The 24,308-nt window shown below is 55.9% G+C and overlaps 9 protein-coding genes across 9 annotated transcripts; 3 read left to right on the forward strand and 6 right to left on the reverse strand.

Moving 5' to 3' along the window:
- Window positions 1-1,519: 1,519 nt before the first annotated feature.
- Window positions 1,520-2,381, reverse strand: C8Q71DRAFT_54882 (uncharacterized protein). The gene is made up of 3 exons (XM_047919285.1): window positions 2,180-2,381; window positions 1,826-2,122; window positions 1,520-1,546 (listed from the first exon to the last, which is right to left on the reverse strand). The coding sequence occupies exon 2, from the start codon at window positions 2,112-2,114 to the stop codon at window positions 1,845-1,847; it is 270 nt and encodes an 89-aa protein (XP_047778936.1). The 5' UTR covers window positions 2,115-2,122; window positions 2,180-2,381; the 3' UTR covers window positions 1,520-1,546; window positions 1,826-1,844.
- Window positions 2,382-2,637: 256 nt separating this feature from the next.
- Window positions 2,638-3,064, reverse strand: C8Q71DRAFT_707863 (Golgin subfamily A member 7/ERF4 family-domain-containing protein; the record flags this gene model as incomplete). The annotated part of the gene is made up of 2 exons (XM_047920582.1): window positions 2,638-2,829; window positions 2,891-3,064. Coding segments are annotated over 2 exons (366 nt in total), but the record flags the coding sequence as incomplete, so codon positions are not given.
- A 1,720-nt stretch (window positions 3,065-4,784) lies between these two features.
- On the reverse strand, window positions 4,785-6,237 carry C8Q71DRAFT_707930 (arsenical pump-driving ATPase; the record flags this gene model as incomplete). Its single annotated transcript, XM_047920584.1, has 9 exons — window positions 4,785-4,975; window positions 5,032-5,170; window positions 5,233-5,340; window positions 5,401-5,551; window positions 5,625-5,718; window positions 5,775-5,913; window positions 5,969-6,031; window positions 6,079-6,097; window positions 6,161-6,237. The coding sequence occupies 9 exons, from the start codon at window positions 6,235-6,237 to the stop codon at window positions 4,785-4,787; spliced, it is 981 nt and encodes a 326-aa protein (XP_047778938.1).
- Window positions 6,238-6,351: 114 nt separating this feature from the next.
- Window positions 6,352-8,667, forward strand: C8Q71DRAFT_759285 (uncharacterized protein). Its single transcript, XM_047923777.1, has 4 exons — window positions 6,352-6,496; window positions 6,549-6,615; window positions 6,665-6,781; window positions 6,831-8,667. The coding sequence occupies exons 1-4, from the start codon at window positions 6,457-6,459 to the stop codon at window positions 8,548-8,550; spliced, it is 1,944 nt and encodes a 647-aa protein (XP_047778939.1). The 5' UTR covers window positions 6,352-6,456; the 3' UTR covers window positions 8,551-8,667.
- C8Q71DRAFT_759288 (SPOC like C-terminal domain-containing protein) lies at window positions 8,668-11,806 on the reverse strand. The gene is made up of 10 exons (XM_047923778.1): window positions 11,603-11,806; window positions 11,422-11,553; window positions 11,175-11,346; window positions 11,065-11,128; window positions 10,223-11,008; window positions 9,993-10,171; window positions 9,715-9,935; window positions 9,140-9,659; window positions 8,920-9,082; window positions 8,668-8,861 (listed from the first exon to the last, which is right to left on the reverse strand). The coding sequence occupies exons 1-10, from the start codon at window positions 11,619-11,621 to the stop codon at window positions 8,847-8,849; spliced, it is 2,271 nt and encodes a 756-aa protein (XP_047778940.1). The 5' UTR covers window positions 11,622-11,806; the 3' UTR covers window positions 8,668-8,846.
- A 2,949-nt stretch (window positions 11,807-14,755) lies between these two features.
- Window positions 14,756-16,776, reverse strand: C8Q71DRAFT_759300 (uncharacterized protein). The gene is made up of 6 exons (XM_047923779.1): window positions 16,084-16,776; window positions 15,830-16,024; window positions 15,557-15,772; window positions 15,341-15,502; window positions 15,145-15,279; window positions 14,756-15,090 (listed from the first exon to the last, which is right to left on the reverse strand). The coding sequence occupies exons 1-6, from the start codon at window positions 16,391-16,393 to the stop codon at window positions 14,840-14,842; spliced, it is 1,269 nt and encodes a 422-aa protein (XP_047778941.1). The 5' UTR covers window positions 16,394-16,776; the 3' UTR covers window positions 14,756-14,839.
- A 179-nt stretch (window positions 16,777-16,955) lies between these two features.
- Window positions 16,956-17,358, reverse strand: C8Q71DRAFT_55143 (uncharacterized protein). Its single transcript, XM_047919295.1, has 2 exons — window positions 17,274-17,358; window positions 16,956-17,220 (listed from the first exon to the last, which is right to left on the reverse strand). Exons 1-2 carry the CDS (start codon window positions 17,292-17,294, stop codon window positions 17,035-17,037), a joined length of 207 nt encoding a protein of 68 aa, XP_047778942.1. The 5' UTR covers window positions 17,295-17,358; the 3' UTR covers window positions 16,956-17,034.
- Window positions 17,359-17,370: 12 nt separating this feature from the next.
- C8Q71DRAFT_759307 (SNF2 family N-terminal domain-containing protein) lies at window positions 17,371-22,665 on the forward strand. The gene is made up of 11 exons (XM_047923780.1): window positions 17,371-17,714; window positions 17,771-17,873; window positions 17,931-19,534; window positions 19,586-20,322; window positions 20,376-20,571; window positions 20,625-20,848; window positions 20,904-21,126; window positions 21,179-21,520; window positions 21,574-21,834; window positions 21,894-22,046; window positions 22,100-22,665. Exons 1-11 carry the CDS (start codon window positions 17,598-17,600, stop codon window positions 22,490-22,492), a joined length of 4,353 nt encoding a protein of 1,450 aa, XP_047778943.1. The 5' UTR covers window positions 17,371-17,597; the 3' UTR covers window positions 22,493-22,665.
- A 35-nt stretch (window positions 22,666-22,700) lies between these two features.
- C8Q71DRAFT_55266 (uncharacterized protein) lies at window positions 22,701-24,285 on the forward strand. The gene is made up of 3 exons (XM_047919298.1): window positions 22,701-23,001; window positions 23,076-23,995; window positions 24,051-24,285. Exons 1-3 carry the CDS (start codon window positions 22,917-22,919, stop codon window positions 24,120-24,122), a joined length of 1,077 nt encoding a protein of 358 aa, XP_047778944.1. The 5' UTR covers window positions 22,701-22,916; the 3' UTR covers window positions 24,123-24,285.
- Window positions 24,286-24,308: the final 23 nt, after the last annotated feature.

The following is a 24,308-nucleotide window of genomic DNA, read 5'->3' on the forward strand; positions in this document are numbered from 1 at the left end:
TCTACAGTTCTCTAGGCTGTTCTTCCAGTCCCTCGGTGCTTGATAGGAGCGGGCGTGTCATATTTACATCCCACCTTTCGAGTCTAGCGCGCCACGTTCGTCCCCAAATAAACCAGATCAGGCTTTCCCCAGCCTTATCTCGGCCAGAAGACCGTCCTTAAGGCCTACGAAACAGAACTCGATGTCCGACCTGTCGGAGTGGTTGGGCGGTCCACGACCCGCGCGAGGCGTCACGGTGAGGGTGCGATCTGGTTGGACCGTGGTGGGCGTAGGTTTGCGGGGACGACGGTGGGGCTGGCAGTGGCGGTGGGTGCGGGGATTCCGGGAGCTCGACAAGCCTGACGCACGTACGTACGTATATCGATGTAGGCCTAGGGTTGCCGTTGTACGTACCGACCGTCGACTAACCTATCGAGTCGTCGTGCACTAACTTGCACAAACCCTAAGCCCAACGCTATGTACAGCTGTCAGACTTGTCGTCCTCTGGGGGCGAGACTTGCCGGCGCGCGTGTGGTCCGGGAGATCAACGGTTCGTATGGAAGGTAGGATCGGCATCTGCGCATCGAAGTCGAACGTGGTGTGGATGAGGAGTGTCTGGGGAGGCTTAGAAGCTTGATGCTGGACACCTCGCTCCACTTCAACGGCAATAGATGCGCGCATCGTATGGTGCGCACATCCGTCTAGCCAGGTTTGTCCCCTGCAGGACAAGGTTTGGTGCCTGTTGGAGTTAACTGGCCCTGGGCCTCAGCTGCTGCTCATCCTGTGTGCAGACTGTCAGAGAACTGATCACTATCCGCGGCGAACGTCAGTCGAGTCTCTTTCTGGTCATTGACGTTGCTGATCCTGGGTACGTAGCAGGCGACACTCGCCCACTGGCACTGGGCGCCATGTAAGTATCTGTGCTGCTCGTGTTTTCGTACGTGAAGCGCAGGTCACAACGAGTCGGGCATTGCTGTTTCCCCTGTGCGGTGTCTGGCTCGATCCACCTCACTCTGAAGATCGGTCAATCAATCGCGCCTTGCTTGCCTGTGAGATGCATACCATCATCGGTGCTGACTTTGGTATGTGCTCAAGCTGAAGCTTGCAGTTGTCCAGTGGACTGACCAGATCATGCAGAGGCATGTATGGCTTGTGCAAACCACCGAACGAACGTTCTCTATTCGGCTCGGGGTGGATTCGGAGAACAATTCAGACTATCCACCATCCAAAGCCGCAGGCACTTTCCTGTCACGGATGGTGCGACACAATGCGAAGAGACCCCTGGGCCTGAACCTCAGAGTGCCCGAGCCTCGCATATGTTTCTGCCCTGTCAAGGAGCTCGAGGAGCTCGGGTGGAGCCCGTCGAGGGTGAGCCGGCGGCATACGCACCTGAGCGTGCCAAAGCCGGAGATCTCGATCTCAATTGTGGGCTTGATGATTGAGATCCGGATCGTAGCAATGATACATACATGGTTTGCTCCGCGCGTGTCCTGACCTTCCCGGTACGGCCTGGCAGTGGATGATCTACTCACGTCGACGTCAATATATGCGTCGACTACGCGGAAAACTTCACGACTCCGCGCGAAGAATATCAGTAAGTATCGTACTTGCGGCGCGCATTTGGTTTCCACCATCTCGCCTCGCCCGCCACTTTCGCATACATCCAGCAAGTGTACAGCACAAGCGCGCGCAGGCACCCTATTACGCCTACCTTCTATGTAGCAATGCTACAGGGGCCGACAATGCCCGCCTGAGCCTCGAGCAGAAGTCTCAGCTGGTCCAGAAGCCTCGTCAAGAGATAACATACGTACCGTCACACGACGACATACACCTCAAGGCAGCACACCGAGTCGATGTCAAACCACTCATAGAATACACGAGAAAGCCAGAGACGTAGAGAGCAGTGTATATGACACCAAAGTCGACGAGGCGGGGGCATTAGACGAGCTGTGTGTAGGAATAGCAGGTCCGGGATATCGTATGTGAACTGGGAATGCGATGTACGTGGGGGCGTCAGAGCAGAAGCGATACGAGTCCGGGTGCTTGCAGGTGAGGGCTAGTGAAGTGAGGGAACGAGCGGTAGCGGCATCCAGCCGCTGGACCGAGGCGAGGGTAATAACAATACATACGTGCATGGGAATCACTGTAGAGACCGCTCAGTTCGTCATGTCAGGAAGCAACGGGGCGGCGTGTGACTTACGTAGTACTCAATCTCGAGCTGCGACACCAGAGGTCCTATAGGTGAGCACGGAACAACAAAGCAACGAAGAGAGGCACATACGAAGAGGAAGGCGACCTTGCGTGGCCAAAGGATGTTCAGACCGCGAGGGTTGTACGTCCGCACGTTGTAGTCTTCGATGAGCTGCTGTAGTCGACTCATCTCCTATTTCATAAGTGTTAGCAACGCATTCGGACATCTTCACAAGAAATATGTGGAGCGTGCGAGAACAGACAGACGACTTGATAGGGATGCGCCAGGGTCCTCTACAGCCTGGAGGCAACGAAGCATACCAGCCGTACTTTGATCAGCCAGCTGACCACGCAAGTGATATGTCCAGCTGATACCAACGTCCCCGCACTTCGGCTATGGGAATACGCCAGTCAAGAAGTAGTTATGAAACATGGGATCCCATCTTCATAACCCACGCAGACAGCCTGTCATCTGCGGCGCAGCACGGAATGGTACAATAAAGGGCGTACCTTCTCGTAATGTGACGTGAACACCAGCCTCGAGGCCTGCAATGTGAAGAACGACAATGCGTTGTCCATGAACGACTGCTTCAAGCTATGTGCGGAGATCAGGAGTTCGTTCATGGCGTTGATGGACTCGAGGAATTGTGTCGGTGTTAACTACATTTGTCGCATTTCGATGTTAGTACAAACCCCAAAGAGGAAGAAACGGACAACGCACCCGACCCTCAAATTCCAACGGGTATACCGGAGAGAACTGAGGTAGTTCGCCTGCAGAGTAGTCGCGCTCTATCCTGACGATTTCACGCGGGTGGTGGAGGCCGATCTGACCCACTGGAGGGGTGCCATATGCAGCATCCGGCGGTGGCGGACCGAAGTAGTAAGACGAGTACGGCACAAGCGGTCTTGACCGTCTGTACGGGCCGAGCACTCGTCAGCGTTCTGTAACAAACAGACTTGGGGGAGAGAACGTACAAAGGCTTTGTGCTCGAGAAGTCATGTATGCGCGTACGGCTCGACCCATATGGGTTTGTGCCGTTGCCCGAAGGCGGATCGACGCGCTCCCATACGGGCGGGCTCAACTGCTGCCCGCCCATCCTTGGGCTCAGCGGATGGTCCAAGCCACCGTTCCCCGTCCCATTTGGACCCTCCTTCCCAAAAGCCGCATGTACTGCGTCATCTGCAGCAGGGACCGCGGCCTCCTTCGTGCTCGGGCCTGTCGAACCGTCGTCGTGCGAAGATGCCGAGGCGCTCTCGAGGTCGTCCTCGGCCCAGGAGGAACGCACATGCGCATGTCGCGCCGTGTCGCAGACATCGGCAGCGCCAGGGGAGAGCGGTGTAAGCGGGGGCGAGGGCGGGAGGGGCGCGGCGGGCGTGCTGAGGCCCATCATGGCCATCTTGAGGGCGAAGTCGGAGTTCGCGGGCGTGAGGGTGAACAGCGGCGAGGCGGCGAGGGCAGCGTGCTTGTCGGGGACAGCGGACGAGGAGGAAGGGGACTCGTGCGTGCTCAGACTGTGGAGGGCATCTGAGTCGGGCCCTGCCAGTGTCAGTGACGAACTGGAGACGGCCGGTACGGGAGGCTCTGCGTGTTCTGGCGGCGTGCCTTCATCTCTGCCGTCACTAGAGGCATCCGCTGCGGGGTCTTGCTCAGTGGCATGGGAGTGTGATGAACCTGTGGGCGAGGGACCTCGAAGGTCAATCACCTCCGTCTCCGGGGGTATGTGCATCTCGGGCAGTGTAATCCCCGCGCGTTAACGAGGTCCGGGATGAGAGCACAGATGCGCTAGCTGGCGAAGAAGCTGATAGTGATAGCCAGGGTGAACGCGCAGAGTTATACCTGAGAGAGAGGGTCGCCCAGCACCGAGGTTGCGGGCGTGGACAAGGGGCGTAGCGGGTGGCCTCCGGGGCGGGTGTCGCGGAGCCTGGACGCTCGCGATGATCTTTTCACACGCAATAATCCTTCGACCCGACGTCCATCCCGCAAACAGCCTTTGCATGTCTTTCTGCTGTCGATGCCTCACGTTCTACTCATTCTAGGGTGCACTACGCTCTCGGAACTGCCGTAACCTTGGGTGACTCGTGTATGGTCATCGGACAGATTAACAACAGCCCGTCGTCCTGGTGTCCTCGTTGCTTCTTACGGCGTACCGTCGTGATACTTGCGCAAAGTAACAGCATCCTGTTGGCTGGGAATTGGTTGCATCTGCTCCATAAGCTTGACATGCATCAGTTCACTCCCACGAAGGTGTGAACACCCTGCGCCGCTAACAAGGATTGCTTCCACTTGTAGACGCAACATATGCGAGTATTAAGCTCAATTCTACCCACCACCCTGTACTTCCATGTGTCCCATGCATGTCTCTCACGTCACAGGCAGTATGTCTGCTGCAGTAAGCTGTGCATCGGGGAGCATTTCACTGATGGCTGACCTGCACGCACTACATTTCTGTCTTCGCACCACAACCACGGCAAGAGGACTGGACGCATGGCAGGACGGACTCGACGGAATGAATTCATCCTTCCGAAGATGCGATTCCATCGATAGTCCACATTCAAAAGGCATCCCCAGCATAGTCAAGTGAAAGCAGGAGACTGTCATACATTACCATCACCCATTAGTCTACAGGGGGTACGTACGGCTCCACCAGCATCTTGCTGAACTCCCTGAGCTTTTGCGGTCCGCGTACCTCCTCCGTGAGCAATGGTAGCTGTATGATGTGGAAGAACTCGTCGTAGAGCTCGTGTGCCTCGTTCAGGTACTTCTGCTGCATGTTGTGCCGCACGCGACAGTGCTCGCAGTTTGAGCCTGAGAGGTAAATGAGATCAATGCGGAGGTGATATGGACAGAGAGACGAGACCCACTCGTCTTGGGGAAGAGAAGCTGGTTGACGACAATGTTGTGGGTGTCAATCTCGTACGCGGTGAGCTCTTGCACCAGGCGCTCGGTCTCGTAGAGCGAGAGGAACTCGGAAATGCAGACGCAGACGAAGGTTGTCTTTTCCTACATCACGCACCGCAGTTAGCACAGCCGCTCCTATCAGGAAATGAAGGCCGTCTGCATACTGGATCCTTGAACTGCGTGTTCACTTCCGTGATGACCGCGCGCATGCTCTCCAGCTTGGCGAACATGTCTTCTGGTGCGTCCGCCTGGCCGCCCATAAGGCTCGTCATCTAGTGCGTGGACCATTTTAATATCACACAGCCCATGTACTCAGTTAACTGGACGCAGACCTGGTTGATCATGGGCCCGAGCCGCCCACTGAGCGCACTCAGTTTACCGAGCGCCTTCTCCAGGACGGTGGGGAAGGAGAGGAAGCGGAGGGTGTGCCCTGTCGGGGCCGTGTCGAATACGATGACGGAGTATTCCATTGACTTGACGTGCCTGACGTGCAGAGGAACGGCGTATGTGAGTATATGCGCATGTCGAATGGCAGCGGATATGTGGGCATGCGTACTTCATGATTTCGGCGAAGCTCATCGCTTCGTCGACACCCGGAATGGCGAACGCGAGATCCTGCATCATGCTGCCCATCATTCCATTCGAGTCCGCTTCAAAAGTGCAAGATGTAAATGCAAGAACATAGCCTTAACGCAGCATCACGCACACTGCTCGACCATCTCTTGAATCGCACTCGTAGGGTCGATCTCCATCGCGAAGAGGTTGTCGACCCCGTTCACCTTCGTCGCCTCTTTCGAGAACTTCTGGCCGAAGGCATCCGAGAGGTTGTGCGCTGGATCCGTGGACTACAGTAGGATGGTGAATGAAGCTTACGCGTCTATGTGCATGTGGGGGACATACGATGAGAAGGACGGATTCACGGCATGCTGCCAGCTGAATAGCGAGCGAACACGACGTCGTGGTCTTTCCTGTCCGAAAATTAGGCTATATAACCAACATACCGAAGTCACTTTACGCACCAACGCCACCCTTTCCACCTGTAGGTTGCAGAACACTGTGAGCAGAGGTGCGCGGCAGCACTAGAGAGTGAACGTGCCGCAGAAGATCCACTTGAGCGACTTCTGGTCCAAGATATTCTGCAGAGTCGGGTCCAAAATCTCAGTCGCCATCTCTGCTGACTTATAACACAGCTGGCAAAGGGTAGGTATAGAGATATAAGCGAGACGGTCGTCGGTTGTAGAGGTGTGTTATGGGGAAGGAGTGGGCGGTACGCGATCGACAGACTTAGACGCGTCTCGCGCACTCGCGTTTTGGCTTGCGACTACGACCATCTCCGCGAACCTTCGCCTGTCATCGAGGACCTTCTAGCGTGATCCCAGATATTCCGCATGGCTCAGACATCCGGCGACGCGAAAGTGAGCTTTCAAGGTCGGAGAGAATTCGTCGCTGCGCGAGGGGTATGTTCTGACTTAGGAGACAGCGCTTTTGCTCGCGAACGAGCAGCGCAATGCGTATGGACTGCGATACAATGACTATGAACGCTACAGGTATGTAGAGATTTAGCATGAGTCTCGCTGTGATACTGACCGGAGCTAGGAACCATTGCGGGAACCGGACCCATCGCTTGCGGTCGTCTCTGAAGACGACCCATGGCAAAGGCCGTGAATTCAAGAAGCTGCCTCCGCTCAAGCTCGATGCTGTCAAGGACGGGCAGTGAGTCTTTTTGAATGGAACGTTGGATGGATACTGAGTTCTGCCTCAGCCTGCAGCTAATATTCTTCGAGGCTGAGCGAGCATGGGCTTACTCTCAAGAGCTTAACCTCCAGGCGAATCAAGCCACCACGGACCCCAAGGGCGCTGCTACCAAAGGGCACGACACAACTGCTTCTGCTCTGCGGCGACACGCTACTTCTCGCTTGCGGCGCGCTGTTCACTGGTCTACTCAGCTGCTCTCTCACTGCCAGACGCTCTACTCTTCGTGCCGCCTATCTGCAGACGACCTCGTACAGGCCACCGTCTACACTCTCATCATCAACGGACGACTCCTGCGCCATCGCTACGAGTTTGATGATGCGCTTGTGCAGCTGAGTGTCGCGCGCAGCTTGTTGGACGAGTTGGCAAGCAAGGCGGCGACGAGCCGCGACCAAGCGCTCGCGACAGCATTTGCAGACGAAATTGGCCCGGAAATTCGTCACTGCGCCCACGAGATGCGGCGGCCAAACTCTTACGACGTCGACGCGATCGTAGCGGACGTCGCGCCGAAACACCGGAACCAGCTCGTGGAGGGGTGTGACAAGCTATTAGCAAGCTTGGGCAAGGAGGCGGAGAGCGCGGCCCATGGAAGGCACAAGCTCGAAACGCTGATGTGGGAGGACGAGCCCGTGCCGGTGCGGAACCCTGAGTTGGTGGATGTGCTGCTGCGCGTACAGGAGGCGGAGAAGCGATTGAAGGAAGCGGGTAAGCTCGAGGCACAACAGGCCCAACAGGAGGCGGCGGCAGGAGGGAAAAAGCAGGGACGAGCAGGGAAGGGAACCCGCTCTAAGCGTGGCGTCGCCGCGTACGATGCGATCCTCTCTACCCTCAGCGATGCGGAGGAGGTAGCGCGCAAGCTTGTCGAGGCGCATCAGCTGACTGGGTCGACCTCGGGTGCTGCTCCCGCAGGAACACGCGACATCGCCTTCGTACACGCGTTCATCGTCTACCAGCTACTGTCCTACCGCATTCAGCGCGATCTCCTGCTCATCTCCACGCTCCTGCACCAGTCTCAGGCCTCTCATGCCCCGAAGACTACTGGCACTTCGTCGAAGCCCCGCAAGGAGCGCGTCGACGCGCGACTTTACCCCGCTGTTGTCAAACTTCTCGACACGATCATCCAGAGTCTCGATCAAATGCGCACGCTCACAATAGTCGACGAAAGCCCGGATCTGGCGTCGGCAGTGGAGGCACGACAGGAATTCTCGAAGACACGAAGGTGCCGCTACCTCGCGCGGTGTTACGCACCCCTCAGGAAGTACGCCGAAGCGCTCACGCTCACCCAGCATGCGAGCATACACCTTCGGTCTGCCCGCTCTACGCTGTCGATCTTGGCTGATAGTGACAGCGACCCGATCACATTCTACCCACTACTGGAGGAGGACGTCGATAAGCTCGATCAAGAAGTTGCGGAGGACAGCACAGAGTACAAGCGCGATTGGTTCGCGTACAATGGCGGTTCCGTCGACGAGGAGGCACGGAAGACGCACAAGAAGCCGTTGTTCTTTGATATCGCGTTGAACTACGTACAACTCGACATGGACAGACTGCAGGAGCGTGCGGGCAAGGTCGTCGAGAAGGCACCGCAGGCGGCCGCAGCTCCTGTGATCGAGAAGAAGGTGACGGCACGGGCTATGGAGGAGGTCGAGAGAGCGTCTACTCCCGAGCCGTCTACGACCTCGAAGGGTGGTCTGGGTGGTTTGCTCGGAGGCTGGTGGGGCAGGAAGTGAACCAAATTTATACTGTTTTGGGTACTTATGAAGTTATGCAACAAGTTGCTGTCATCAGCTTGTGCTAAGTATTGGCAGTTCAAATGACTGTGATGGCTAAAAGCATACATATCGTGCGCGTGATTCAGAGGGTTCACTCGCTCATTCAAGGCGTCGCGATCGTCAATACACTGCAACATCAAAATTAGGTAGCAAGGTGACAGGTATGCTACAACGACCGTAATATAATCCTAAACAACACAGGAGAGATTTCATCGAACAGACTCAGATCGTCAATGTCAGCACCTATGTACATATCACCGCTGAATGAACTAGAATAGATCCTCATCGTGAACAAGCTGCAGCATGAAATCCGGAGAGCAGACGCACCTCAGCTGCCTCTGGCTCAGAAACGTCCGACTTGCCTCCTAGCTCATTGGCCTCGGTCGTGCTGATGAGGCTCATCATCCGGCTCTCGTCCTTGACACGGGACCAAAATTCGATGTTGCCGGGCTTGCCGTCCAGACATGCCTCACGGAGATTTCGCAGGAACCTATGCAGCCTTGTAAGCCCTATTGCCGAGAGCGATATGATCACGTCGGATACGCACGCATTCCACGCATCGATTTCGTCCTCCTCCAAGCACACCCGTCTCAACTCGCGCAAACATTGGATCATTTCATCCTCCCGTCTCGACGCGAACGGGCGCAGGACAATCTCCTTGATAACTGCGCCGAGGTCCTCCACTGCCTTCGTCACGACGTCACCACGCGCCATATTGGCCCTGAAGTCTTCCAGCGGATACGTCGAGCCTATAATCCTCCCGGGTGCTTGTCCTCGCTCAGGCTCCTCGGGAGCGGGCGTGGGCAGGGCTCTGTTCGTCGGTTTTCTATCCAACAAGAGTTCTTCCTCTTCCTCTGTCTCGCTTTCTGTCTCCGAGTCATCTTGTTTCTTGGCTTGCCGGAAAGACTGTGTGCGGAGGGTCTGACTCTGGCTATGCTGACTTGTCCCCCCGAGCTGTGCAGAAGACTTCGTGCGTTTAACCGCCTTGTCCAGGAGAAGAGTTTCGTCGTCTTCGTCGTGTGCGCGGACGTGCCCGTCTTTCCTTGCTCGAGCGACCTTCTTCGGTACTATCGCATTCGCGATGTGAGCGTATGAAGGCGGAGCGGTATCGTTGGTCCTCACCTTCCCTGACCTTGAAACGATCCTGGCACTCCTCGATGGCATCTCGCGCTCGTTTGAGTACACGCTTCGGAGGATCGAAGTACTTTGTGAGTTCGGGATGTGGAGGCGGTAGGGGATGCGTGTTAAGGTCGGGTACAACGGCTGCATGGAATTGCGCTTGCTTTACACGATGTATGGCGGGGTTATAGGACAGGCAGATGTCAAACCAGGGCGTATCACAGCTGGGATAAGCAGCGGATCAGCTCAAGATGCGGCGCATGTGTGTATCTGGATCGTACCCATCTTCGTCCTTTTCACCTGCATCCTTCAGATTCATTGCATCGACAAAGTGTTTCATTGCTTCCATTTGCTCATCCGTGGGCAAGTACGGGTGACTGGTAATACGTTCGCCTTTCTTCGAGATGAGGTTCTCGAGCGAGGGAAAAGGAAAGTTGCGAACGTCCTCCGCGAAGGGCATCTATATAATGAGTTGTTGCAGTCACTTCAGTCAAGCAACGGTAGGCCTTACCCTCACGAACATCAGACAATCTACCCGGTCAAACATGACCGGATGCAGCACACCCATCTTCGGCTCCGAGCCATCCGTCGTGACCCACCTCGCAGTCGCCATTGCGCCCTTCTCATACAGCGCCTGCACGAATGCGCTCAGTGCGACTTGCTGGAGGGGCTGCGTCGTGTCCGCCCAGACGTATGTCACCTCGCTCATCGCATACTCCCTGCGGAAGTTCTTTGCACTGAAGATCCCGCAGATGTCGATGCCCTTGCGCGTTGCGAGCCGCGGGAACTGCCCATCGGGGCACGGCGCATACGACGAGCCATACTTAAAGCCGCGCACGAGCTGCTCCTTCTCAACCTTCTCGACGTGTTTGTTCTTGTCGTCACCGTCCTCGTCGTCGGTGTCGCTGCCTCCAGCATCGGATCCCTCACCGTCGCCCTTGAGTCCGATGTAGTACTCCGTGCGCATGCGTAGCTGCGCGAAGACCGCCTTGTCGTCATCGTCGACTTCCATGGCGTCTTCACGATTTCGCTCTGCTGTGTTCTTCTCGCGGCGCGCGAACCTCTTCCAACTCTTGGGTCGCTGCATAGCGGTTGCTTTGCTTGTCTTGCAAAGGATCTCGACTGCCTCCTCAGGGCGAGCGTCCACGTCGCCAAGGCGCAGGATCGTACCCTGCAACACTGAGCGGGTCTCCTTGATGTCAGGTCGACTGATCTCTTTCATTGCAAAGTCGCAGTTCCCAACGTCGCCTCGGTGGAGATGGCTCCTGAGTTTGTGATAGAATTCTTCGTTGGTGCGCTAGACAACATCCATGAGGCCACAGCATGAACTGACTACGTTCAAGAGGCACTTGCCTTGACGTGAGATTTGTTCTCCTCGCGGAAGGGAATATCTTCGTCATGATCGAAGTCGACGCCGCTGTAGGATGATCAGCCAGATATGTGGGTCAATGATACTAACCTACATGACGAAAAGGCCAACTTCCAAGGCGTTTATCTTCTTGGCGGTAGCTTCCCAGTCCTCGAGTTCAATGGGATTCTCGCCGTCTGTCAGCAGATACACCTTTCGTGTCCACGTCCTTTTGGTTGCTAGGTATCTGTGTTGGGTTTCGACGCCGACTATGATAGCGTCGATGGCTGTCCATGATATGCGCAAATTTGGGAGTGGATGTAAGGTGAAACACATAGGTTGGCTAACGACATGCTACTCACGGTCCCCATATGTAGTTGAGGGCTGTAGCTCTTGCAGCTTGGCTAGTGTCCCCGCGTTTGGCTGGCCGATGGTAATGTAATCTTTGACATGCTCATAGCCACCACTCTCTTCATTAATGATGTTGTCCGTCTCTGTTGGCGGACTTGTATGAGTGGAGCACTCAAAGCTATGCAGACATACCCTCGGAGCCAAAAATCATCACGCCACATTGGTCAGTCTTACGACCGTTGTAGATCTAAACGTTTCTTTGGTGAGCCTCAGCTAGTGTTGTTGAGGGCTGGGCTGGGCTCAAATGCCCGGGTACGGGCCGGGCTTTAGGGGGCTTGGGCTCCCTGATATAAAAGCCCAGCCCATTGCCAGGGCTCAGGCCAGGCTAGGGCTGGGCTTAGGCCCAAGCCCGGGCTTATTATAGTCTATTGGCGTAGGTTAGAAGGCGTTGTACTGTAGAAATACTCTGTATTTGTCACGCGCAGTGCCAGCACATATAGAGCACATCAGAACAGAATAGTACTACTGCAGTCTCGCATTCAACCAGTCAGCAGCGTCATTGTACAGACCGTCATCGTCTTCCTCCGCATCATCATCCAATTCCAACTGAATGTCCATTGACACATCAGCGCGAGGCTGATCCTCCGAGGCGTCACCGGAGAGCTCTGCTTCTTCCGCCTCTAAAGCCTCCTCGGTCTGCGATGAAGGACCAGTGTCATACAAGAATAAAGCCTTCTTGAACGCGCACTTGAGAGCTTGTAGAGCCTCGACAATGTCACCTTTCAGGCGGTTGCGCCTCTTCGTAATAGTGATGCCGGCGCTGGAGAAGGCCCGTTCGCTCGAGACAGATGTTGCCATGACCGTGAGATAGTCACGAGCGAGCGTTGCCCATGTTGGAAAGCGATGGGCATTCATCTAACGGAGCACATATCGGATTAGTATAAGTGATGCATGAGTAGACAGCAAGACGTACACCCCACCACTCTACAACTGACATGTCATCCCCCACAGTCAACTCCGACTCTAGATCCAGGTCGATATATTGACGGAATTCCTTCTCCCATCCCGGTTTGGATCCCGCTGCAGTGCTTGGTATCTGCTCTGTTGCAGCAGCTTGGAGAGACGACGACAGGCTGTTGTCTTCATCACTTGACAGGTCTGCGAACATCGATCCATATCGCCGTCCGGGTTTGTCCTGTGCCTTCCTCTTTGACTTCGCGCCCATAGCGGACTGCACCGCGCGGCCATTCTCGTCTTGATTGCGGTGCCACCGTTCCTGGAACTATTCACATAGGTAAGTGAACAACTGATGTCCTAGCCCGTGTCGACGTGGCAATGTCACTCACCATCGTCTTCGCTAGCTGCTCAGCCGCTGCAATCTGGTCAGGCTCGTCTGACCAGTTCTTCTTAAAATACTCAAAGCGTTGTCGAGGATCAAGGACTGTAGCCAATGTGCATGTCAGCCAAATTGCCTTTGTGCGATCAACAAGCGAAACACGTACTGATTGAGAAGACGTAAGCGTCATTGTTGCCAGTCTTATCGTAGTACTCTGCGATCTTATCGATACCGGCCTGAAGACCGCCCGCAAAATGCGCGTACTCTTCGTCCTGCAGGAGGCTCGACCATGTAGAATGTACCTCTTCAAGGGCCGGCAGAGCAAGATGCAGTGCTGGGTTTGTGTCCGATGAAAACCGCTGCTGACATCGGTCGGATACCTACCCGATGGCTGTGTCAGTACACACGAATGTGAGAAGACTAGCTAACGTACACGTAAGATTTTCTGGAAGAGCTTCACTCGGCGCCATTCCTCAGACGTAGGAACGAGGGCCAATAGCTTGAATCTTGCTGATTGCTTCGCTTTGCGGGACAGTTCTGTCATGAACTGCTCAATGTACTAGGATTGGATTTCAATGTCAACTCGATATACTGACTGTCAAGATGCAATACACATCCACTTACTTTCCGTAGACTGTATGCTCGGTTGAGCATCATGTAGGTTGAAGACCAACGAACCTTCATGTCGATCACTAGCGTGCGTTGATGCTGAGGTCCTACATCTGCGGTCTCTTGGATCTTGCGGAAATGCTCCTTGCGTTGACTCGATGATCGCTCCTATGGCGCCACTTCAAGTACATGTGACTGAAGACACTAAGTAGCAAGCTCACCTTCACAGAGATTGCACGAACAAGACCGACTTCGTCACGAACAAACGCGGAGACGTCGGGTACATGGTCTTCAGGTTTATGAGGATCGTAATGAGGTGCCTTACTTTGCGTGGCGATCAGGGCTTGTGTCGCGAGATTGATGATGTGAGCGAGGCAACCAATACGTCGGCGCAAACCATCAAACTGGATTCCGGGGTGATTCTTCTGTAACATTGCAGCTAGTTCTTGCATCATCGTCAAGTTTGAGCTCGCGTTGTCGCACGTCACCATTAGAATCTGCAAGTAAGTGTCAGAACACTTTATTGGGACGTAACAACACCAGCACATACACGCTCAGCAACCCCAATGCGGTCTGCTATCTTATACAGCGCCTGTCCCAGGCGCTTTCCGTTGTGCGACTGGTTCATGCGTACAAACCCAATAAGTGCTCCTTCAAGCACCCAGTTCTTAGGAGTTTGTTCCTCGATCCAATGCGCGGTAACGGCGAAGTATCCGTCAACGTTGCTGGCCTGCCAAGCGTCACAGGTCAAACTAACACAGCCTGGAACGGCAGGACTCTGGAGCAAAACGTAAGCTTGTCTGATGTGAACGCGAGCCCTGAGACGTATGAAGAGCGTACATGGAGGCGTTTCTTCAAGTCTCGCAAGTACTGGTGGAAGAGATTGATGATCTCGCGACGGGTAGACCAGCGTGATGGGATTGTGACACCGTTTTTGGCACGCGAGGCAACATTGATCATGTTGATGAACTTGGGGTGCTCGAACGCGCCGATGGGCTGTTAATGTAGAGTTGTTCCCTACTAAGTCATGCTCGTACTTACTATACACATTCAGGAGAACGTACCTGATCAGTCTCTACTAACCACTCAATCGCCGCCAACTTGAATAAGTCGTCTGAGTACGGCGGTACAACGTCCTTTGGCGCGGCCTTCTGGACATGGTTGTCCAGGCTACTTTGGACCTTTGACGCCCTCTCGGCTTCAAGCTTGCGTGCCGCAACATCCTGCGGAAGCTGCGATGTGAAGCCGGCCTTCGCACACCAGTTCCGGTAATCACCCTAGTAGTACCGTGTCATTGGCAATGTCTTGAACATCTGCAAAAACGTTCAGGGACTAGTGTAACTCACGTCATGATGTGCAGCCAAATGACGCCGTAGAGTTGAGACGTCGGCCACGAAGCTATACTTGTTGACTTTGCGACGCCTGTAACAGGTATGCGTCAGTCCTTAAGGTCCTAGTTCAGTTACTGTCTGAGACGTCCTGGCTCACCGACAACCCTTGCAATCGCGCACGCGCTGAGTGCGCGTATTCTTCTCGCTGATGCGATCATATGGCTGGTCGAAGAATTCATTCACATCAGCGGTCTTACCCAGCTTATCTTCATCAACACGCGGAGGGGCCCTGATATGGTCCAAGTCGCGAAGTGTCCCGTCTGCATTCTGCGCTTCTGTGTTGACGTCTTCGTCATCGTCTGACTCGTTGTTGGCTGATCTGTCCCGTCTGCGAACCTGTCGCACTGCACCCAAAATCAGCTCTTGGGTCCGCTACATTACTCAATTGATGTCCATACCTTTCTTCCGCGGCTTCTCTGACCTGTCATCTCCGTCGCCTTCATCTGAGCTCTCAATTACTTGCCGTTTTTTGCCCTTCGAGCTGGACAGTTGCAACTCTGACTCTGAATCATCATCTATCACAATCAGATTATCTGCCGTCCCATGCAGGTATTTGTTTTGAGTTTAACAGCATATAACAAGCATGGCACTCACTTTTCGAACGTGACAGTCCTTTCCCGCCATCCTTATTTGTAGCCGGAGATGATCCACTCGGCAGAGCTCCGCGCTCGATGTTGTCGGGGTCAACAACCTTCCGCGAAGGCTTCGACACGCGCTTCGATGGTCCTGGTACTGTCTCCGTAGGCACTGCGTCATCTGTGTATGAAATTGATCAGCAAACGCTTACATCACAACAGCGAGGTCATATACCTCCGAGTTCGCTTCCCCCACAAACACGCACACGGAGTGTAAGGTGCGAAAGGGGCCCTAGACCTATACTTCGGAGGGTTTCGCTGGCGGCTGATCGATCGGACAGGAGTTGTTTCGTGGATGTTAAGAAACACGTGCTGTCTGCGGACGCTGGGATGAGACGGCGCGTTTGGAGCGCATGCCAGATATCAGTGACCGTGGAATGCCCGTATACAACTGATGATGTGATTGGTGGCGTCAGTGTATGCATTGATATCTCGAAGAGACACGTACGAAGCGCAGTCGACCTTGTCTTTTGCTCGGCAGAAGTACCTGTGCCATGAACGAAGATCGTGTATGGCTTGGACTGCACGAGCTTCTTGAAGCGATCGGGTCGTATGTTGGAGACGTGAGAACGGCGGCGGATTAAGCGTGTGGCAGCAGGTAATACACGTTCGAAGTGCAATGTAGCTGGGAAGCAAAGACCGGCTGCAACAGAACACAATTATGAGTGCGAGAACACATGTTTTCAACGTGCTAGAACATACCATATATGATAATCGCCGAGACCACATATAAATATACCATTGGCAGGACCAACGCGAGCCATAACAGCTCTTCGGCTGGCCCTACATACGTAACACACACACTGGCGGCAGGGATAACAATGGCCAACGGCACGAGGAACAGAGCCAGAGAGTATGTGAACCATACCCAGCCCTGCGCGGCAACTGTCTTCGCTGTACTAGGTCCCAAAACCGCCCTTATTGCCTGTTTCGGGAGAGGTCGCCACTGATGTTGCGGCACTGGAAGTGTATCGTCTGTCATGACGGGCGACGTGCGGAAGAGCGAGCACATTGCTGACTCGTTCCAATCCTATATCCCTCCGTCTAATCAGGTCCCAACGAATCTCCCAGGTACCGGCCAAGAGGCACTAGTTGCTGTGGAGCAGCCGTAATAGTATTATCAGTGTTTCGAACAAAACACAATTCAACCTGATGTGTACACAAACCACAGTATGAGCAAAATACCACAGAGCGTACCATAGAAGCTGCCTCTGACGAACAGTACCAACCATCCGCACATCCAAGCCGCGCGTCCTCGTCACGGTAGAGATTTCGAGAGCGGAGGGTCTTGGGTGACGTTGACCTGGTATCTTGGCATACCCCGTCATGCGGCTTTCCCTGCGGCGGCGCCGACGGCGGTAGCGATAGTGTCGGGTACTCAGAAGACGATTGGGGCGGGGGATGGTTTAGGCGTTTGACTTTTAAGGTTTATCCTCGAGGCTCGCCGCTCGCAGCGGTACAGCCACCGCTGACTCATAGCCCATATTTGGTAACTGAGGCCTTGGGCTTTTGGGCCGGGCTCGGGCCTATAATCTACAAAGCCCTGCCCTTTGAGCGGGCTCAGGATGGGCTTGGGCCAGGCTTGCTAGGGCCGGCTTGGGCCGGGCTAGGCCAGGCTCGGGCTTCCGAGCCTGGCCCTCAACAACACTAGCCTCAGCTAAGCGGACACTTTGCCGTGCGTACCATCTCCTGAATCTTCAGCATAACAAACTGCAGAGACCATTCCAGATTTGTCATCTCTACGATGGTTGACTCTCCAGGTTTCGTGCTAGGAATTTCGACCTGTCTGAGCTTGCCCATTGTCGGTGCGACGTCGATAAGGAACATCGTCACCGTGTACTTCGTTAAGTGAGATGAGCAGACTCCATTGTGAGATGAATACTATGACCTACACCAGCGCGCTCTGCAGGCATGTCTGTAGGTTTCCGCCGGGAAGATGGAGGACTGGAGGCAAGCGTTGGGTGCGGCGACGCGAGGCAGACGGCGGTGGCGCGGAGTCCGGAAGCGAACGCGACTCGACGCGCTGAATGGGGACGCGTCGAGTCACGTGTGCCAACAGCGGAGTGGCCGGAAAGGGAAGGGAGGGGTGGCGGTGTGTTTGTCAGCGCTTGCCTTTGTCCTGGACTTTCACTTGACGCCGAACCGGCTTCAGCAGCACTCGGGCTAGGTTCACGAGATCTGCGCGACGCGACCGAGTCGCGACAACACGCGAAGCCATGGCCGCGCCAAACGTCGTCAACCCCCAGCTCGCCAACGCCCAGCCCTACCTCAACGGCAACAGACAACCTTCTCGCCCCCAATTTACTCGCGAGCAGATACAGGGACTTGTTCGCGTATGTGATATTCCGTTGTGGCAGCGTGTTCCGACTGACCTTCGTCCTCCCCGCAGCGCGCACATCTTCTGAAAGAGCAGGGCGCCACAGTCGAGACGTCTCCAGAATATGCAAAGATATATCACTTCCTCCAACAAATACAGCAGCCGCAACTACAGAGTGAGTACCCCACCGTGCACCCATGTTCGCTCGCTCTGACTCTATTGCTTCTTCCAGATACAACCCTTCCCGACCACAGCCAACCTGGACTAAACGGTCATGCGTCGACCTCCAGCCTCACGAACGGCAACACCATCCCCAACGGCAACACACTCACGAATGGCGCCGCGCCTGCCCAGCCCTATCCTCAAGCCCCGAGCACTCCCGTCTCCTTCACGCCGGAGCAAATCGAGGCTCTGCGCGCACAGATCCAAGCATTCAAGATGCTTATGCGCAACAAGCCCGTCCCCGAAGCGATCCAGCAGGCAATGCGCCTGCCGAACCAGGTCGTGCCAGACCTGCAGAAGCTCCTCCAGAGCGGGGGCATCGATGCTCGAGTCATCGACAGCGCCGTGAAGGTCCACAAGAGCGCCACGCCTGGCGTGATGGACTCAACGTCGACAGAGCCAATGGTGGAGGAGATCAAGGCCGAGGACATGGACCTCAGCGGCGTCGACGTGCCCAAGGGTCCGTTCCTCGAGGACGACGTGGACTCGGGGGTCTACCCGTACAACGCGTACTCACATCCGTTTGACCATCTCATGCTCGACAGTGACGCTCCGCTCACGCAATGGGCGACCCGGCTACAGCGGCTTTTGATCCCGACTCTCATGCCGACGGGACTTGACCCGCACCAAATCATTGCTGAGCGCAACCGGTACGTGGACGCGCGCATCGAGCAGCGGATACGGGAGTTGGAGGAGCTGCCCGCAACGATGGGAGATGGAGGCATGGACAGTGTTGTCGACGACATGATCCGCGACGAGAAGGAGAATACCATGGGCGGCGACGACCTCGCGCACCTTGCACACCCAAGCCCGAACGCACAAGGCAAGCTGCGCGCGCTGATTGAGCTGAAGGGTCTCCGCGTACTCGACAAGCAACGGCAAATGCGGGCGCTGGTCGCGGAGCGGCTCACGCACGGGTCGATGCTGCCGCTGAACCGGGCAGACTTCCGGCGAACGCGCAAACCGACGATCCGAGATGCGCGCATGACGGAGCAGCTCGAGCGGAAACAGCGCGTCGACCGGGAGCGGCGGGCGAAGCAGAAGCACGTCGAGCAGTTGTCGGTCATCTGTGCGCACGGGAAGGAGGTGATCGCGATGAACCGCTCTGCGCAGGACCGCATAACGCGGCTTGCCAAGGCCGTGCTCTCACTGCACACTCACACCGAGAAGGAGGAGCAAAAGCGTATCGAGCGTATCAGTAAGGAGCGTCTGAAGGCGCTGAAGGCGGACGATGAAGAGGCATACATGAAGCTCATTGATACGGCGAAGGATACGCGTATCACCCACCTCCTGCGCCAGACGGATACCTACCTGGACTCACTTACGCAGGCCGTCATGGAGCAACAGCAGGATGGGGACGTCATCATTCCAACGACGGCGTACGAAGATGACCCGACCACTGAGGCCACCTTCGGCGCGCAGCAGTTCGAAACTGGGCCCGAAGACAGGAGTAAAAATGACTACTACGCTGTCGCGCACAGGATTAAGGAGAAGGTTACGCAACAGCCAACTATGCTGGTCGGTGGGACGCTCAAGGACTATCAGTTGAAGGGTCTCCAGTGGATGGTGAGCCTGTACAACAACAAGCTGAACGGTATCCTCGCGGATGAGATGGTGTGTTTCTCTACATCACTTGCGTGGATTGTGTAGCTCATCATCGTCCAGGGTCTCGGTAAAACGATCCAAACCATCTCTCTGATCACCTATTTGATTGAGGTCAAGAAGCAGCGCGGACCTTACTTGGTCATCGTACCGCTGTCTACCATGACGAACTGGTCCGGCGAGTTCGCGAAGTGGGCACCAAGTGTGAATATGATCTCGTACAAAGGAAATCCGGCTCAGCGGAAGACCCTTCAGAACGAGCTCAAGTACAATTCGTTCCAGGTCCTGCTGACGACATACGAGTATATCATTAAAGATCGTGCGCACCTGGCACGCATGAAATGGGTGCACATGATCATCGACGAGGGTCACCGTATGAAGAACACTCAGAGCAAGCTCGCCCAGACGCTCACACAGTACTATCACTCCCGCTATCGCCTCATCCTTACCGGTACTCCGCTCCAGAACAACCTGCCCGAGCTGTGGGCCCTGCTCAACTTCGTTCTTCCGAAGATCTTCAACTCGGTCAAGTCCTTCGACGAGTGGTTCAACACGCCGTTCGCCAACTCTGGTACCGGTGACAAGATCGAGCTGAACGAGGAAGAGGCGCTCCTCATCATTCGGCGTCTTCACAAGGTGCTTCGGCCTTTTTTGCTCAGACGTCTCAAGAAGGACGTGGAGAGCGAGCTGCCTGACAAGGTCGAGAAGGTGATCAAGGTCCGAATGAGTGCTTTGCAGTCGCAGCTGTACAAGCAGATGAAGAAGTACAAGATGATCGCGGACGGGAAGGACTCGAAGGGGTAAGCATAACCTTGGTTTCGCGTCGATTATTCAGTGACTCACTTTTGTACAGCAAACCCGGTGGCGTCAAGGGTCTGAGCAACGAGCTGATGCAGCTGCGAAAGATTTGCCAGCACCCCTTCCTCTTCGAGAGCGTCGAGGACAGGGTCAATCCTTCCGGTATCATCAACGACTCCTTGATTCGCTCGTCGGGAAAAATCGAGCTCCTTTCGCGTATCCTGCCGAAATTCTTCGCTACCGACCACAGGGTAGGTGATCTGCGTCGATACTGTCAGCACCGGCTGACTTTATCGTCGCATAGGTGCTCATCTTCTTCCAAATGACGAAGGTCATGGACATCATGGAGGACTTCCTCAAGTACATGGGCTGGAAGTATCTTCGTCTTGATGGTGGGACGAAGACGGAGGACCGTGCTGGACATGTCGCACAATTCAACGCACCAAATTCGGAAATCAAGGTGTTCATCTTGTCGACACGAGCTGGTGGGCTTGGTCTCAACCTGCAAACGGCGGATACCGTCATCATGTAAGGGTGTTTTGATGAGCCGTGAGCCTCATATTGACCCGTTACATCTCTGCAGCTTTGACAGTGACTGGAACCCACACGCGGATCTCCAGGCGCAGGACCGTGCTCACCGTATTGGTCAAACGAAGGTCGTCCGAATCCTCCGTTTCATCACGGAGAAGAGCGTGGAAGAGGCGATGTTCGCGCGTGCCCGTTACAAGCTCGACATCGACGACAAGGTCATCCAAGCCGGTCGTTTCGACAACAAGTCCACCCAAGAGGAACAGGAAGAGTTCCTGGTACGTAGTTAGCATGACGAGCGCCTTACGCACGCTGACACATTGGCCGTAGCGTTCTATCCTCGAAGCCGACCAAGAGGAAGAGAACGAGGAGGCCGGCGACATGAACGACGAGGAGATCAACGAGATCATTTCTCGTTCCGAGGAGGAGGAGCGTTACTACCGCGAGCTTGACATTCAACGCGAACGCGAGGCCCTTGAGGCTTGGAGGGCCGCGGGCAAACGTGGCAAGCCGCCACAGCCGCTCATCCAGCTGGAGGAGCTACCGGAGTGCTACAGGTTAGACGAGCCATTCGACACCAAGGATGACCTCGACGAGTTGGAGGGCCGTGGACACCGGCGGAGAAACATCGTTAACTACACGGATGGCCTCAGCGATGACCAGTGGGCGATGGTATGTAATTATTGTGCGTCCATCTGGACAAGTGCTGATGAGCCGTCCTGTAGGCTTTGGAAGATGGTGAGGACTTGCAGGAGCTTGCGGACCGCACACGCGAGAGGAGAGCGAGCCGTGCTGCGACCAAGGTCACAAGAGATTTGGAGGACAGTCCTGTGATTGACGACACGCCGCGCGTGCGGAAAGCCCGCAAAGGCAAAGGCAAGGCCGAGGCCGACGCGACGCCTCTCAACAACAAGCGGAAACGTGGAGCGAAGGCCGCGTCCGTCACGCCGTCGATTCAGGATGACGACGAGGAGGAGCGTGATACGGTGAGTGCATCTGCGCTCTTCCTACGATGTTGCGAAGCCTGACCTGTTGTGTGCACCAGAAACGTCGAAAGACAAAGGCGCCTGAAGTTCCGCCGGTTGTGCGGGACAAGATGAAGAAGGCGTTTAACGAGATCTACAAAGCTGTGCTTAACTGCGAGGATGAGAACGGTCGGAGACGTTGCGAACTCTTCCGAGAAGTGCCCGACAGACGAGTTCGCGTCCCTCTTGCTATGCTATATATGCGGTACTGAAAGCTCCGTTTCAGGAATATCCTGACTATTTCCAGCTCATCAAACAGCCGATCGCACTGTCGACACTTCGGAAACGTCTCCAGAGCAACTATTACAAGAACGTCGCCCACTTCCGAGAAGACTGGGCGCTCATGTTCAACAACGCTCGAACATACAATCAGGAAGGTTCTTGGGTGTACGTCGACGCGGAAGAGATGGAGAAGGTCTTCAACGCACAGCACGACCGGCTGATCGTTGGCTCGGGACTCCCGGGTGCCCCCGCAGCGCCGAATGGATCATCGAGTGCGTACGACTCTGCTCTTACTCCCATGGATGAGGATGAGCGATTACCACTCAAGGGGAAGAGCACGAGGAAGCAGGTCCTCAGTGATGACGAGTACCTCACAAATCCAAGCGACGATGAGTGATGGTCACGGTCAGGACTCGGGAGGTGCTTTGCGGTTTGTTGATTGACTTATTCTCTGCGTACTGTCCGTGTTTGTATTCTTAGTGTAGCGTATGTTAGTCGTGCTATCGGTTAGTTGCCGCCGTTGACTGGAGTATGGGCATGGAATTCGGAGACTGGCGTTCAATTTCGAAGACAACGTATCTGAGTGAGCTCATGCATCACTGAATGACATGCCATACGATGTCCACCAGGACACGCTTATCTCTGCGGAAGAGGTAGAGATTTTGCCTTGCCTCTGCGAGTAGCGGGACCTAGAGCGCACCTGACCAGAGGACTGGGTGGACAGAAGTCTAGCTGGTAGCGGACTTACGTTAGGCAGACGCCGTCGCTGCACTCAGCATGTAACATCGCCTGCCCTGGCTTTTCATGACCGCACTCGACCCATGGATGGAGGAACGACAACGGCCATAACGCAGACGGCACGCACGAGCCCCCCACACACGCCGTGCGCGGTAGATGCCAAGCTGGGTATGTCCAGCCGCCCTCAGCGGTTGCACGCCGCTCGACGCACGGGTCCTGACCTTCTCTTCCCCACGTTGCAGCTCTTACGCCTCGACGCACACATAATGAGGGCAAGCAGTCTGACGACGCCCTGCTGCCGCCAGACGGCCAGCCCCGCAGCCCAGACACCTCCCCCAGCCCCGAGCCCGACCCGGACGCGAACGGCGGGTCCCCGCGCAGAACGAGCCCCAGGATGCGCCGCCAGATGACCATCGAGCTGCCCCCGAACGAGCCCTTCGAGGTGCTCTACGACCACAAGGTCTCCGTCGAGGACCACTCGCCCAAGCCGTGCATCGTCCCCGGCAACGCCCTCCACCTCATCGACGACGACCCGTCTCCGCGCTCGCAGACGCCCTCGTCCGTCATCATCATCGCCGACGGGACGGAAATCCACGTCGGCAGCCACGACCGCACGCCCGACCAGGCGGGCGACGGCGGCGACAGAAGCTCGTCGGAGCCCCCGCCCGGCGCGCGCCCCCAGCCCCGCGTCCGCTTTCGCTCGCGTGTGCGCATCACCTCCGGCGTGCACAAGCACCGTCACAGCGGGACACCTGCCCCGCAGGGCCAGCGCCGCCTTTCCTCGGGCACGCCCTCCTCGGGGTCGTCCCCGTCATCGTCCATCTCCGCGCCGCTGAGGTACCAGGCGGACGAGAATGCGGCGTGGGGCCCGCTCGGGAGGAGACTGAGTGCGTTCGCCGCGGCGGGGCGGCGGAAGCACGTACAGGCGCCGCCGCAGTACGGGGAAGGGGTGAACGGAGGGGAGTCTGGGGCGCACACGAGTCCGAACGAGCGGTCGGCGTTGTTGAGGTCGGCGCGGAACGGGGGCTATGTGGACCCGTACGACGCGGGTGTGAGCGAGGGCGACGAAGACGATCTGGAGGAGGAGCTGGGGGCCGCTGAGCTGAGGCGGCAGAAGGAGCTGGTGTTCGGGCCTTGGCCAGGAAGGCTACTGAATCTCCATGTGAGTGCTTGCTATCTATCGCTGCCCACCGCTGTCTCATGCGCTTTCTTCTCAGTGGTGGTGGTGGCACCTCGAGCCTATAGTCTGCTGTACATACTGTTCCGAAGACTCTGATTACGACGAATGACTTATACCCCATACTATTACCTCGTATGTATCCAGCTCTCATCACTCCCCTGTAGTAGTCTATTCTGCCATGCATTTTCTGCGTCCTTACACTGCCTATACATACACGGGCTGCTGTACTCTACATCGCGGGCTGTTGAATCCCTACTCTAAACCAAGCGAGCATGACGCCTTCCTACTCGACGTC

This window comes from Rhodofomes roseus (genome assembly GCF_022264815.1).
Source record: "Rhodofomes roseus strain CIRM-BRFM 1785 chromosome Unknown C8Q71scaffold_10, whole genome shotgun sequence".
NCBI classification, from domain to species: domain Eukaryota; kingdom Fungi; phylum Basidiomycota; class Agaricomycetes; order Polyporales; family Fomitopsidaceae; genus Rhodofomes; species Rhodofomes roseus.

Excerpts from the sequence above, each read along its gene's own strand:
- C8Q71DRAFT_54882 (XM_047919285.1), bottom strand. The coding sequence starts at position 2,114 with ATGCACGTATGTATTGTTATTACCCTCGCCTCGGTCCAGCGGCTGGAT.
- C8Q71DRAFT_759285 (XM_047923777.1), top strand. The coding sequence starts at position 6,457 with ATGGCTCAGACATCCGGCGACGCGAAAGTGAGCTTTCAAG. Across the intron at positions 6,497-6,548 it reads CGCGAAAGTGAGCTTTCAAG|CGCTTTTGCTCGCGAACGAG; the intron begins GTCGGAGAGAAT and ends CTTAGGAGACAG. Across the intron at positions 6,782-6,830 it reads GATGCTGTCAAGGACGGGCA|CCTGCAGCTAATATTCTTCG; the intron begins GTGAGTCTTTTT and ends GTTCTGCCTCAG.
- C8Q71DRAFT_759288 (XM_047923778.1), bottom strand. Across the intron at positions 11,347-11,421 it reads CTCAACTACATATGGGGACC|CCATCGACGCTATCATAGTC; the intron begins GTGAGTAGCATG and ends TATCATGGACAG. Across the intron at positions 9,936-9,992 it reads GGTGAAAAGGACGAAGATGG|CTGTGATACGCCCTGGTTTG; the intron begins GTACGATCCAGA and ends TGCTTATCCCAG.
- C8Q71DRAFT_759300 (XM_047923779.1), bottom strand. The coding sequence starts at position 16,393 with ATGTGCTCGCTCTTCCGCACGTCGCCCGTCATGACAGACGATACACTT. Across the intron at positions 16,025-16,083 it reads CTCGGCGATTATCATATATG|CCGGTCTTTGCTTCCCAGCT; the intron begins GTATGTTCTAGC and ends GTTCTGTTGCAG. Across the intron at positions 15,773-15,829 it reads GACAAGGTCGACTGCGCTTC|TTGTATACGGGCATTCCACG; the intron begins GTACGTGTCTCT and ends TCACATCATCAG.
- C8Q71DRAFT_55143 (XM_047919295.1), bottom strand. The coding sequence starts at position 17,294 with ATGCCTGCAGAGCGCGCTGGT. Across the intron at positions 17,221-17,273 it reads TGCCTGCAGAGCGCGCTGGT|TACACGGTGACGATGTTCCT; the intron begins GTAGGTCATAGT and ends CACTTAACGAAG.
- C8Q71DRAFT_759307 (XM_047923780.1), top strand. The coding sequence starts at position 17,598 with ATGGCCGCGCCAAACGTCGTCAACCCCCAGCTCGCCAACGCCCAGCCC. Across the intron at positions 19,535-19,585 it reads GTATCCTCGCGGATGAGATG|GGTCTCGGTAAAACGATCCA; the intron begins GTGTGTTTCTCT and ends ATCATCGTCCAG. Across the intron at positions 21,835-21,893 it reads ACGAGGAGGAGCGTGATACG|AAACGTCGAAAGACAAAGGC; the intron begins GTGAGTGCATCT and ends TGTGTGCACCAG.
- C8Q71DRAFT_55266 (XM_047919298.1), top strand. The coding sequence starts at position 22,917 with ATGGATGGAGGAACGACAACGGCCATAACGCAGACGGCACGCACGAGC. Across the intron at positions 23,002-23,075 it reads CGCGGTAGATGCCAAGCTGG|CTCTTACGCCTCGACGCACA; the intron begins GTATGTCCAGCC and ends CCCACGTTGCAG. Across the intron at positions 23,996-24,050 it reads GAAGGCTACTGAATCTCCAT|TGGTGGTGGTGGCACCTCGA; the intron begins GTGAGTGCTTGC and ends CTTTCTTCTCAG.